We start from the raw sequence: 14,068 nt of genomic DNA on the forward strand, positions 1-14,068 counted from the left end.
ACTGCATCTGGTTACAGAATGCACAATGCTTATGGAAAAACGTAATTTTTATTTGAAGCAATGTTTTAATTATTTCAGAGTTACGCAGCCGACTGGCCTCTGGCAACATATTTATTTCCACAAATCGGATAACTGTCAGAATCGCAACTGTAACATTTTTAGAAGCATTGCAATCAGAAGATAATGTATGAATTAACTAGGACCCTCAGTGGGAGAATTCTACTCAGTCCTTGTCAAGGTTACTGCTATGCAAATTAATCACTCTTTGAAGAGTCAATATGTATTGAATTTATCAGATTTATTTTTCTCTAAAGATTATTTAATTATGGTAATTAGTACACAATCAAAGAAATGTGGATCTGTTTTTATACTATCATTGAATGACGTATATCATTCTCTTTTTAAGATGAATGTCATCTTCTTTTATGTATGCCTTGATCTTCTATATTGTAATGTTCAATGGTCAATTTTAATTACACTGTTGATTTTTTGTATACATTTTTGAAAAATTGAAAGGTTGAATACAATTCAGCCAACTCAATACAAAGATTTTTTTTAAAATCTCAAAATATGTCCTGTGCACGATGTGAGAGGTCTGCTCTACAGTTCATGTTCAATGGGGTGTGAGCAGAAGGCTTTTCAGTGAGAGTATAAAACATATATGTTAGTGTAGCAAAGTTCGAGGAAGTGCAGAGATACTCACTGTGGAGGGCATAACCAGCATGGTTCCTCTGCTACTGTGATGGGAGTCTCAAAGGATGGCGGGCGGAGTGAAGAATGAGTGAACAGGCGTACAGGCAGGAGAATTTGTCAGCAGTAGATGGGGTTGCTCACATGGTGGTTCTCAAAGGATGGTGGGCGAAGTGAAGAATGAGTGAACAGGCGTACAGGCAGGAGAATTTGTCAGCAGTAGATGGGGTTGCTCACATGGTGGTTCTCAAAGGATGGCGGGCGAAGTGAAGAATGAGTGAACAGGCGTAAAGGCAGGAGAATTTGTCAGCAGTAGATGGGGTTGCTCACATGGTGGTGTTGGTGGTTGAAGGGATATTTCTTGGGTTTATAAATGTCATCCGTTTGGAGCAAGAAGGTTGCTGCGGGAAGATGTTCTCATTCTCCTCGATGTTGCTGCTCTCCCAATTTGAACGTTTGCAGATTTTAAAGTTTCGAGTGGAAGGAGAAAAAAAGGCAGGATTCATTTGCAGCATCTCTTTTACAATAACTGACATCGCTCAGCGTGGTTATGTGAGCATCGGTAAGCAAGTCCACATCTTACTTCCTGGGCTGCAGAGGAAGTTGGTGGAAGAGAGTTGCTCACAGAGTGGCGTTGGTGACTGGAATGACATTTTTTACGCCGGCAACAGCTTTCAGTTTGAGAAGGAATGTTCCAGATATCATTTTTCTATTCAGGGAGATGGCCGCTCTCCTCTGTGCTGTATGTCAACTTAAGCATACATTCTAGCAACGGGCGGGGAGGGGGATTTTAAATAGTTTTTTCTGGCCAGAAATCAAAGTGTATTTCTGGGAATAAAGGCTCATTTTGAGTCATTGAGGCCTGGGAGGTACATGATCAACAAATTACCAAAAACTGCTCAGTGCTAGCATGAATACTAAACATTTTCACAGTAGTGATGAGCATTTTTTTTTTTTACACAAAATAAATGTAATCTCATCTTTGCAGCATGTGCATTGTGTAATCAAAACCGTGATGCCGCCAAAGCAAATAGCTTTGGGGCCTAAATACACACGTGAAAAAAATGTTATATACGTTTTCTTTTGCCTCAATGGTGAGTTGTTTTTTAAACTGTGGTAACCTTTAGTCCATGAATAAATACATGGGCACAAATAATTGCTTAAACTACCGTAATTCCCAAATAAATCCCAGCGCAATGATATTTTTTGGCCAAAAAATGACGTTGCTCGTAGCAGAAACTTTCTACAACTTGCACCTTTCCGAGTTTACACAGTAAGTCTTCGAGTCGACAAAATGGCTGATACTATAACGCGCTTGTCACCTGATACTCTCAGGCGCCTTGCTCGTTTTGAAGGAGATTTCACGCCACTCAATGCTTCCTTTGCCAGATGTTCTAGCTGGGGTTGGAGAGAGGGGAATGTTGCATCTTTGTTCATCAAAACTATTTTTCGATGTTAAGCCATGGATTGTGGAAAAGTCTGCACCCTTTATACACAATGAGACAAATAAATGTAAATGCAGTACACACGTGCGTGAGAAAATAATCAATGCACCAGAGAGTAGAGAAAAGGGGCGATTATTCAAGGCAACATTCTACACTTGCTAGGTGAGTGAGACGTGCACTCTAGTTCCCAACTGAGTACCCCTTGGAAATCGGGTGTTCTCCTTCCAAGCCTTGTACTAGCTTCAGGAAGGCAGTTCCAGGTGGTGTGGTTAGTACCACTTGCATGAGTGCCTGGAATTCTGGTCCTTAATGTTGTAGTGCTAGGTTGTTGGGAACAAACACTCTCCCATTACTTAAAGTAGTTATACTACAGTGGGGAGGGGGAGGGACATGCCAACAGTGCAGCATTGCCAACAATCTAAAACTACAACAGCAAGGACCAGAATTGTCTCCCCCACGTCCCCCTAAAAAGCTTATATGGTCTGGTTAAATATTTAAACATGAATTCATAAACAGGTTAGTTGATATTGTAAGCAGGCTTTGCCTCGTTCCACTTGAGGAAGCAAAACTAAAAATGAAAGGGGATAACCCATTATATTTCTGGAAAAAAGTGCTGTGAAAACAGGTTTCTTGATTAAAAATGTATGCTAAAATGAACAGTACGGGAGCCAAATCTTTGGTGCAGTGCTAAACCTTGGCTGCGAAATCCATCTCAGTGCGTGCTAGCATATAAAGTGGTAACTGCGTCCTCTGCAGTTGAGAGGTTAACCGGGGGAAAATATAGGCAGTTTACGTTATTATTCTTTAGTCAGATTCTTATAGGAACTTGCTCAATTGCTAAGTAGGCCAAACAATGTTCTCTAGTCGCAGCAGTACTCAAGTGTGGCAACACTTGTCACATTTGAGGGGATGGGAGGGGGGGTGGGGGGGTAGTGACAATACTACCATTGGTATCGAAAGTACAAATCCTTGTTTTTTTCTTTTTTTTTTAAATGTTTCAATAAAAATTATAAATTGCTTGCAACAACATGGAAATGCATGGAATTATAAATCATACATGTTTAGGACCGGCATTTTGGTTCCTGAGGTACGACGCTCAGTAGCCCCGAATGTAGAAAAACATTTACAAACACATAATAACACGTTTGTTACTTTATTTGTGATTGGTCGAAGGATTGCAAGTGGTTATTCTTTCCAAACACAAGAGGTGAATAAAAAATGAAGATGGCAGTGAACAAACTGCATAAAATAAACAAACAAATAAATAAATACCTCAGGGTGCGGAGCGCCATATAAATGAATAAACAAATAAATAAATACAAGCATCTGTAAAAACAATCTTGGTGGGGGAAGGGGGTGTTGTAGTGAACATATGGAGGAAACAACAATTCAGCATTTTGCAGGGTGGACACGTTTAAGAAATAAGGACCTGTGCACAACGACTTGCCTCACTGGTTACAAGTCCCACATCGGAAAAACCCACCAATGATATAAGCATAGATAACGCTAGTCACAGAAGACAACATCAGGCGCCTTTCTACCAGGAATGTACAATATTTGAGAAAAAAAGGAAAATCTGGAACCAAATGCAATGAACAGACAGATGTATGTATGTATGTATGTATGTATGTATGTATGTATGTATGTACACTTCGTAGCGCTAGGGGGCCACAGAGTGCACCAACTACATGCTACTGGCCCAATGCCACAAGAGCAAGGCTGCCAGTGAAAGAAAAGCATACACGAATGTCGGACATCTTTCCAGTAAGCAACATAGCAGCTCTGAATCTTGTGTATGCCTGGGGGAGAGGCGAATATGTTTACTGGCAGCACTTTACAAATAGCAAATTCAGTAGTTACATTTGAAGATTGTAATTACAATGATCTTTTGAAGGGGGACATGTTTTTCCATCCATTACTATACAGATTATGAGAGTCTTCTGCTAGAATGAAAATTGTACATTGTGTTACACGAGGACACTGTACTGGTTTGTTCCTTCCTATTTTATTTACTTGCCATGCATATAAAATCTTTTGCCATAGTCACAATCTCATAATGGCCAATCTTGAATGCTCTAGGCATACTTTGAAGTACAGCATAGTCGTGTCTGGTGACAGCTGTGTATGCTTCCAAAAGGTACACACTGGCAATGTGAAAGCTAACGCAAAACGTCAGCCAGGACCCCGCTAACTCCATCAGAAGATGGACGTCTGAATTTCCCTTTTGAACATTCCTTCGAAGTTGAGATCTTTGCCATGCGCCATAAGCTCCTCTTCCACGTCCTCCAGTGCCCACTGATGGTCGGTCAACTCTAGCGCTTCCCATTCGGTCTGCAGGAGAGTGCGGAACAAAAAGGATGACATTATTATGTGACACAAGCTTAGCTTTAGAACAACACCTGTTAAAAGAACAACATTCACTTGTGTATGCCTCCAATAGGACGCCACAAGCAACAGTGCCCCGGCCTGCTGAATGCTGCTTTGAGGTCATGCTGAAAGATTACAGAATGCATAATTGCTATTTCTATTTCATTTATATTGCGCCGGTAACTCACAAGTCTCGGGGTGCAGAAACTTGGACACACCTAATACCATCATGAGATACAGGACAAACAAAAGAATGCGGCTAGAAGTAAAATGAAGATCAATTAACTGAAAATATGAGTTTTCACGTGCTTCCTAAAGCTTAAGTAATTCACTTCTTTTCTTATATTAATGTGTAAATTGTTCCAAAGACCTGTAGTAACTGTCTGGAAGGATTTGCCCAGGCCTAGTTTACGATTATACTGCTCTACCACCACTTTATTTTGGTCGGCCGATCTAAGAGAGCGAGTGGGCATGTATGTGTACATTTTTTTATTTCAAGTACACAGGAGCTTTTCCGTAGATGCAGCAATGGGTGATGGTAAGGGCTTTGAATTGAATTCTATTCTCTATTCTAAGCCAGTGCAGTTCTCTCCTAAAATTGCTAATATGCTCCCGTTTGGGTATGTGCTTAATGATCCTGACTGCATTGTTTTGTATAATCTGGAAGGCTTTGATGCATTTATTGTTAGCTCCTAACAACGGGGCAATTCTGTAATCCAGCCGAGATAGTATGGTTGCCCTAGCCACTGTGGCGCAGTTATCCTCTGAGAGATAGGGCCTGATGCTTTTAAGGAGTCTAAGATAGTATCCGCAAGTTTGTTTTGTGTATTGCGCCTGTGCTTCGGCTCTTAGTGATGCTTCCTTCATTGTACCGAGCGGTTTAACTTTATCAAGGACCTTGATCAGTGTGTTGTCAATCTGAAAAGAATTATATTCTGGGGAAAGAGAGTTTCTGACGTGCTGGGAGCCGAAGATCATCAACTCGGTTTTCTTTCTGTTTAAACACATCCAATTCAGATCCATCCACTGCTCAATGTTGGAGTAGATGTTAAGTAGATTTTCATAATGCTTTTTATGATCTCCACAAGAGTTCCATCACTAACTGAGTATCGTCTGCGTAGTTCGTGAAGTAGACGTTTAGCTGCACTAATACCAGGCAGAGAAATCTGAGATACAAGTTAAACAACAGGGGAGACATACTGGCTCCCTGGGGAACCCCACAGAGGATTTCTCTTTCTGACGAGAATTTGTCACCCCAGTGGACCCGAGATGTCCTATTCTTTAGAAATGACATTATCCACCCCTTAGCTGCCTTAGAGCAGTTGGCTGTTTTACTCAGAGCCACTTTGAGAAGGTCATGGTCGAGAAGATCGAGGCCGAACTGAGGTCCAATAATACCAAGAGGCCTGCTTTTCCATTGTCCATAATACTGAGCATCTTTGTCTGAAGGTCTAACATCACCGTCTCAGTAGTATGGGATGGTCTAAAGCCCGAATGTTGGGGATGAAAACATTCAAATGCTTCTACTTGCGCCTGTAATTGTTGGGTGGCTATCCTATCCATAATTTTTAAAAGAAAATTACAGTTAGTAATTGGCCTGAGATTACCAGGGTTTCTGGGATCCAGGCCTGGTTGCTCAACCAGTGGAGTAACAGTAACCCTTTTTATGTCCAAAGGGACTATTTGGTCACTAAAAGAAGCGTTAATAATTTTGGATAGTATAGGTGAAAAAAGATCACAGTTGTCCAAGATCATTTTTGCTCGAAGAATATTTTCAGCGCAGGAGGTTGGCTTCATGGTAGCAAGTGTTTTTTTCATCTCCTCTGACATAATATTAGAGAAATTGAAAATGTTTACTTTGTCAATGGCCTCTTCCCTAGATAGATTTGATTTTTTAGGTTTATCTAATTGGGATTTGACAATGAACTCTCTGGCAGCTTTGATTTTCGTGAAAAATGCTTGTTGTGTGTTCTCACACTCTTGTTGAGATGGAATGAAGGGGGGTGAAATAACCTTAGGCTTTTCTGAAGTCAGTAGACTTCAGAATACTGAATAGTTTGCCTGTGGCATTACCCGCGGAAGTAATTTGGTTATTATAGTACTGTTTTTTTGCCTCAATTATCTCTTTCTTATATTTTTGCTCTATATTCTTCAATTTTCCTTGTTCTGTACTGTAGGGCTTTTTTTCCATACATTTTGTAACTATGTATAATATTACTAATAATCAACTACTGGGACCCAAATGCAAATATACAATTTAAGAGTGGTAGTTTTCAGCTCTGCAGTGTATTCACCTCAGAGTTCCGAATGACATCACTTCGCTATAACTCTCAGATGGAACTGAAAACCCCTCGGTCGTACATGACCAGTAGTTGATATTTACCCAACTATAATTTTATGTATTATTGCAAATATTTTTTTTAATATTAAAACCTGTTTTCTGATTGGATGTTCAGTCACCTGTTTTGTTTAGACTTTAATATTTTCCAGTCCTCACCTTTTTTTTTAATCTTCTGCCTTAACTTCATTCTTTTTTACCCACTCTACTTTCCCCATTTTAAAGGCCTGACAAATTACCTCGCAGCATTTCAACAGGGATTCAAAATAAAACAAAATGAATGTTCAGTCACCAGCTAATCATTAAAAGAACAAGTTACTTTCTTACCTGGTAACGTTCTTTCGATGGGATGGTCCGACGACGTATTCCATATCTATGACATGTAATCACCACAGCTGTGCTGCTTCGTAAACTTTTTCGGCGTCTGCGTCCTGCGTCGATGCGCCGTCGTCGAGGACCTCCTCCGACGTCATCCGATGTGATAAGTAGGACGCACGACGCCCGTAGCCTCAGTTGTAGTTTTTTCCCCCAGAACGTGTGACATAAGTCAACTGCCAGTCAGACACAAAGCCTTGCGGAACGTAAGCTGCAATCGCAAAAGAAATTCTGCAGCGGGGAAGGCAGGGCGGGAGCGATATGGAATACGTCGTCGGACCATCCCATCGAAAGAACGTTACCAGGTAAGAAAGTAACTTGTTCTTCGAGGGGATTGGGTCCTCCGACGTATTCCATATCTATGACAGACTCCCAAAGCAGTACCAAAAGCAAGGAGGAGGGAAAGAATTTATAATCAAAATTTAGAATAGCCAATCAAATAGCAGAACAAAGGACCGCCTTGCCGAAGGCCAGATCCTGTGCTCGGATGGAATCGAGGGAATAGTGACGTACAAATGTACGTTCTGAAGCCCAGGTGGCTGCATCACAGATGTTGCGAATAGGAACACCCCTCTGCAGGGCAGTAGACGCAGCCATACCCCTGGTAGAATGGGCCCGCAAGCCAGCCGGTGGGTCCTCACCCGCCAAGCGGTAGCACTCCGAGATGGCCAAAATAATCCAGCGAGACAAAGTCTGTTTCGTCACAGCTTGACCCAAACGCTTCCCAGCGTAACCAATAAAGAGTTGATCATCCACTCTGACCCGGGACATGCGTGAAACATAAAAGCTCAAAGCTCTCCTAGGATCAAGCCTATGGAGCCTCTCCTCTTCCTTACCAGGATGCGGAGGAGGATAGAATGCCGGAAGAACAACCTTCTGGGCCAAATGAAATTCTGTCACTACCTTCGGAAGAAAAGAAGGACGAACTCCAAGGACAACCCTGTCCTTGTGAAATACAGTGAAGGGAGGCTTAACTGAAAGTGCCTGTAACTCACTCACTCTGCGAGCGGAAGTAACCGCAACTAAAAACACAGTTTTCAGAGTTAACAGCCTCAAAGGGCAAGAATGTAAAGGCTCAAACGGAGCACCCATAAGAAACTTAAGAACAAGGTTTAAATCCCAACCGGGCACCAGGAAAGGTGACGGAGGGAACACATTAGTGAGCCCTTTCAGGAACTGTGAAATCAAAGGGATTTTAAAGTAAGAACATTCTTCAGACGAGCGCTTAAAGATGGACAGCGCCGCCAGGTAACCCTTAACGGTACCCACTTGCAAGCCCCTGTGGGCCAAAGAAAGCAAAAAGGACAGAACCATGGGGATGTCACATGCAAAAGGATCCACATTCTGAACTCTGCACCAGTCGCAGAACTTACGCCAACGGCAACGGTACAGAGACTTTGTTGCTGGCCTTCGGGCCGAAAGCAACACCTCCATCACGTCCTCAGGGAGGTCCCAATCCTTATACCTCAACCTTTCAGAAGCCAAGCGTGAAGGTTGAGGGATCTGACCTCTGGATGGAGAACCTGACCCCCCTCCCGTGAGAGCAGATCGTCTCGGTAGGGAAGACGACGTGGAGGGCAGATGGATAAGTCGAGAAGGTCCGGGTACCACGTCCTCCGAGCCCACGCCGGGGCAATGAGGATCATCCGGGAACCGAACTTCCGTAACCTCCGCAGCACTTGCGGGATGACGGGGACTGGAGGAAACGCGTACAGCAGCGGGAATGACCACTCCACCACGAACGCGTCTCCTAAGGCTCCTTTTGGTGGAAATTCCCGCGAGCAAAACCTTTCGCACTTCCGGTTGACACTGGAGGCGAAGAGATCCACTTGAGGGGTCCCCCAAAGGGCGAAGATCTCCAGGAGAATCTCCTGAGCCAACTCCCACTCGTGAGAGATCGCGCTCTGCCTGCTCAGAGCGTCCGCCGTCACGTTTTCGGCTCCGGCCAGATGAACTGCCGAGATCGAAACTTCCTGCTGGATGGCCCAGAACTCGAGCTGCATCGCCTCCCTGCACAGAGGAAGTGACCCTGCCCCCCCCTTTTTGTTGAGGTAGTGCATGGCCACTGTGTTGTCCGTCAGGATCAGGACATTCTTCCCTCGCACAGACGGCAGAAAAGCCTTCAGGGCTAGCCTGACGGCCCTCAGCTCCAACAGATTGATATGGAGTCTGGACTCCGACGGAGACCAACGACCGCTGACCGTCAGCCCGTTGGCATGAGCTCCCCATCCCGTGAGGGATGCATCCGTCACGATCGTCACCTCCGGCCAGGGAAGCCAAAACGGAGCCCCCTTCATCAAGTTGCCTTCGACGGCCCACCACAGAAGGTCCCGGGCGACCGAGGACGGCACCTGAATCGAGTCCGACATCCTGCCGGAGGACTGCGACCATTGCGTCTTGAGTGCCCACTGCAAAGATCTCATCCGCAGGCGAGCCTCTGGCACCAGAAGAATGCAGGATGCCATGAGGCCGAGCAACCTCAAGAACTCGAACGCTGGGAGCGTCTGGGCATGCTGAAACTTGTGCACCATCTGCTGAATGTGAAGAGCCCTCACCTGGGGAGGAAAACACTGCCCCAGGGAAGTGTCGAGCACTGCTCCAATGTACTGGAGCCGCTGTGTTGGCGTCAAATGGGACTTCTTTAAATTGAGGGAGAAGCCCAGCCTGTGAAGGGAGCGACAGGTGACCGATAGATGAGCCAGGACTTGCTCGGGAGAGCTCCCCCTGATCAACCAATCGTCCAGGTAGGGGTAGACGTGAATCCCCCCTTGCCTGAGATGCGCTGCCACCACCACCATGAGCTTGGTGAAAACCCTCGGGGCGGAGGTCAATCCGAACGGCAGGACCCGAAACTGAAAGTGCGAGTCGCCAACCGCGAACCTCAGGTACTTCTTGTGCTTGGGATGGATCGGCACATGGAAGTAAGCATCCTTGAGGTCGAGTGACACCAACCAGTCCTGAAGCTGAAGGGCCTGGAGGACTTGAGAGAGAGTAACCATCTTGAACTTGTCCTTCCTGAGGAGTTTGTTCAAACCGCGCAAGTCCATGATGGGTCTCAATCCCCCGTCTTTCTTCGAAATCAAAAAATAAGGGGAATACCATCCCTTGTTCCTCTCCGCTACAGGCACCAGTTCTATGGCGCCTTTCTCCAGCAGGGCTTGAATTTCCTGCGCAAGGAGCGGATCCGGACTCTGCAAAGAGAGGATCCCCGGTGGATTGTCGCGAGGCCTGTGCCGAAAAGGAAGACAGTAGCCGTGGGTTATGATCTCCAGAACCCACACATCTGAAGTAATGGCTTGCCACTCTACAAGATGCTGCGCCAGCCTTCCCCCAACCGGCGAACCATGGGACATGGCCTCACGACAGAGTGGGAGCGGCTGCGGCGTTACCTGAGGGCAAAGAGGCAACTGCCCGAGCGGCCTTGGCACCACGGGTACCCTGTCGTCCACCTCTGGTACCCCTGCGTTGGCCTCTTTGACTGCCAGCTCCTCTCGCTTTACTGAAGGATGAGTAATAGCGAAAGGAACCACCCCTCCACTGCTGTCCCCTAGGACGAAAAGGCGGAGGTTGGCGAACTGCAGCGCCCAACGACTTCGCTGCAGCTTTTGAGGTCTGCAACCTCTCAAGGCTCTCGTCAGCCTTGCTGCCAAAAAGGTGTTCAGCGTCAAAGGGCATGTTGAGGAGCCGGGACTGCACAACCACGCAAACCTGCGTATCACGGTGCTCGCCGCCATGGACCTACTGACGCATTCAGCTAAGTCCAAACCTGACTGAACGGACTCACACATGGCATCCTTACCATCCTGGACCAGAGCAAGGAAACCATCCCGTTCATCCCCTTCGGGAACATGTTCAGCCGCTAACGCAACACAGTTCCACAGAGTGTGCGTGAAACGTGACAAGGCACAAATGGAGTTGGCCGCCTGAAGCGCCATACCACCAGAAGAAAACACTTTCTTCGCCCAGCCATCAAAACGTTTGTCGTCCCTATCAGGAGGGATGGTAGGGTACGACGCCTGCTTCGCCGGGGCCGTGGCCGCCTGCACCACCAAACTCTCCGGAGTGGGGTGCCTGGTCAAGTAGCAGGGGTCGCCACTGGCTGGACGGTATTTCCGCGACAAGGATCTGCCCACCGCCGGGAGACTCTCCGGAGCAGTCCAAGCCGCCGCCACCCTTCTCTGTAAAGCCATATGGAACGGCAGAACCGGGTCAGTTGGGGGACCAACATCAAGGATGTCCGTCAGATCATCCTGCACAAACTCCCCTGGGGGAGCAGACCATCCCAAGTACTCAGAAACCCTAGCCATAAGGCGCCGGTACGAGGAATCAGCATGAGAGCCAGGCTCAGGCCTACAAAACTCCACCTCCGGAGAGGTGTCCAGTCCACTGGCATCCTGTAGTGACTGTCTCAACTCGTCAAACTGACTATGGCCCGAGACAATGTCATCCGGAACCTGACTAGGAACCAGGCCATCCGAATCCTCATCCGCCTCTGAAATATGCTTAACCAGAGCCTTCCTAGGGGGTCCACCCGTGCCCTGGGGTACCTCCGACACGAAAGGCGTCGATGGCGTCGAGCGAATCGGCGCCAGCGCCGAGAGACCCGGCATCGGCGCCGAGAGGATCGGCGTCGAGGAAATCGGCGTCGACGTCAGATGCAGCGCCTCCAGAATCGGCGGCGTCGACACAGCCCTCGAGGCCGGAGCCCCGAGCGTGTCCCTCGACGACCTGAACGTCGACGGCATCGACGACTTTCCCGGAGCCAGAGCCTCGAGAAAGCCTGTCGACGCCCTCGACGCCACAGACGTCGATGCCTTCTTCGAAGACCTCACAGGTGCACACGGTCTCGAACGCGTCGAGGACCGGGACCTGGAACGGGTACGTCGAGAACGAGTCCCCTTGTCCGAACGGGACCTCTCCCGTGACTCGTGCCGACCACTCTTGCGAGCGGTGTCTCTCGACCTCACACGACCGACCCCACTCGGGGGCGCGGACGGCTGAGTACCCTGCGACTCAAGAATCGCCAACATCTTCTTCCCGAAGGAAGCCCATTCCTCCGGCGTCGCACGGCCGGAGGGGTAAGCGACGTGCCGAGCAGAGCCCTCCGAAGAGGACCTGGAAGACGACCGATGTCGGCGCTTCCGAGAATGCCTCGAAGAGGCAGAGGAGTGGCGAGACCGACTCCTAGAAGGAGACCCACGAGACTTCCGACGGTGACATGGAGAGTCACCCCTCGAATCATCCGTCGAAAGCCCCGCAGACTTCGACTTCCGGGGCTTGGACACCCGACCTACCGACAACTTCTTCTTACGTTCGCGTAAGGCTTTGGACGTAAGCGACTGGCAGTCGATACAGTCATCCGTGTCGTGGGCCTCCCCGAGGCACCAGAGGCAGGCGTCGTGCGAGTCCGTCACCGACATCTTGGACCCACACTCCCCGCACTTCTTGAAACCCGGACGCGGGGTCGAAGACGAAGTAGACATCTTCAGAAGGAATTTCACAAACGAACAGGTTCGAAGAACCGAGAAGAACAGAACTCCAAAGAGTCGAGGCGTTTAAACCGAGAAACACGAAGCAACACGTTCGCGGAAAAAACGGAACTGAGGCTACGGGCGTCGTGCGTCCTACTTATCACATCGGATGACGTCGGAGGAGGTCCTCGACGACGGCGCATCGACGTCATCGACGCAGGACGCAGACGCCGAAAAAGTTTCCGAAGCAGCACAGCTGTGGTGATTACATGTCATAGATATGGAATACGTCGGAGGACCCAATCCCCTCGAATAAACAGTTTCAAATCTCATGGGTCAAGATTTAGAAACAAACAACTGCATCATCCACGTTTCACATTTCCCGCGCTTCCCGTTGTTTTTCTTTCAGGACAGTTAACTTCAAGCAATGCCGCTCATGGCAGTTGTATTTCTCAGAAGATGGTCCTCATAGCGTATTTGTGCTCTCATCACCTGAAGATCCCCAACATAACTTGATCTTTTGCAACATGTGTTCCTTGGAGTCTCACTTGTTGTCGTCAGCCCTTTGGACTAGCCATTCGGTTTGAGCTCAAAAAAAGAAAACCGCACAATTGTTAGGTAAGCAAACCTTGCACTGTTTTTATGGGGACAAGATTTCTCTTAGGATTCACTGCACTTTTTGCCTCATGTGATACAAATTCCTCAACGTCCAAGGCCAGTGTTCTCAATATTCATAGGACAGAATCAGAACATTTTACAAAGCCGTAGCGTATTTTCTCACTCAGAGGTCGGGTGCATGCCTAGTTCCACCTTTCCGGAGCTCTGCCCTCATTCCCCCTGGTTTCATTAGTCCTTTGTTTACCATCTGTTTACCGCAGGACAGGACGCATAGCAAGTATTAGTAGGCATAGTGTGCGGATTATATGGAGGAAAGCAGTCCATTCTCTGTGAGTACAAGAGTCACTGTAGAGTGCAACATGTGACTTACTTCTATGTCCCGCCCCTTTGGCTATGTATTCCTTAGGGATTACAAATCATTTTGATAGAAAGGGAGGTGCAATAATGATCCTGATGTAGCCAACAATATTGTTCACCAAAATATGACCAAATAGGGCATCTGTTCTGATACTACTCTAGAGAAGCCCAGGTCACTACTTTACAAATAATGTCCAGAGTAACAGGTCTTTGAAACACAACTGGTGCTAGTCTGTCTTAACTGCACATGCATGGATCTCATTAGGCAGCGGATTCCCTTGGATGTAGCAACAGTGGAGAATACAAGAAGCAATCCAGCAAGCATAGGTTTTAGAATTTTCCTCCACAGTGTCAGAGACACAGAAGTATCAGAAAAGCTATGTGAAGTGTGAATTGCCTTAGTCCAG

The 14,068-nt window shown here is 47.1% G+C and overlaps 1 protein-coding gene across 2 annotated transcripts in view; it reads right to left on the reverse strand.

Moving 5' to 3' along the window:
- Positions 1-3,274: 3,274 nt before the first annotated feature.
- Positions 3,275-14,068, reverse strand: part of EMC3 (ER membrane protein complex subunit 3) — a 302,422-nt gene continuing 291,628 nt past the window's right edge. For both annotated transcript variants that reach the window (XM_069644093.1, XM_069644094.1), the window contains one exon: positions 3,275-4,466. In XM_069644093.1, the coding sequence (XP_069500194.1) occupies positions 4,332-4,466 (135 nt within the window). In that variant the 3' untranslated portion in view covers positions 3,275-4,331. The remainder of the gene's footprint in view (positions 4,467-14,068) is intronic.

The sequence above is a fragment of the Ambystoma mexicanum genome, chromosome 2p (assembly GCF_040938575.1).
Source record: "Ambystoma mexicanum isolate Mex_15411 chromosome 2p, UKY_AmexF1_1, whole genome shotgun sequence".
Lineage (NCBI taxonomy): Eukaryota > Metazoa > Chordata > Amphibia > Caudata > Ambystomatidae > Ambystoma > Ambystoma mexicanum.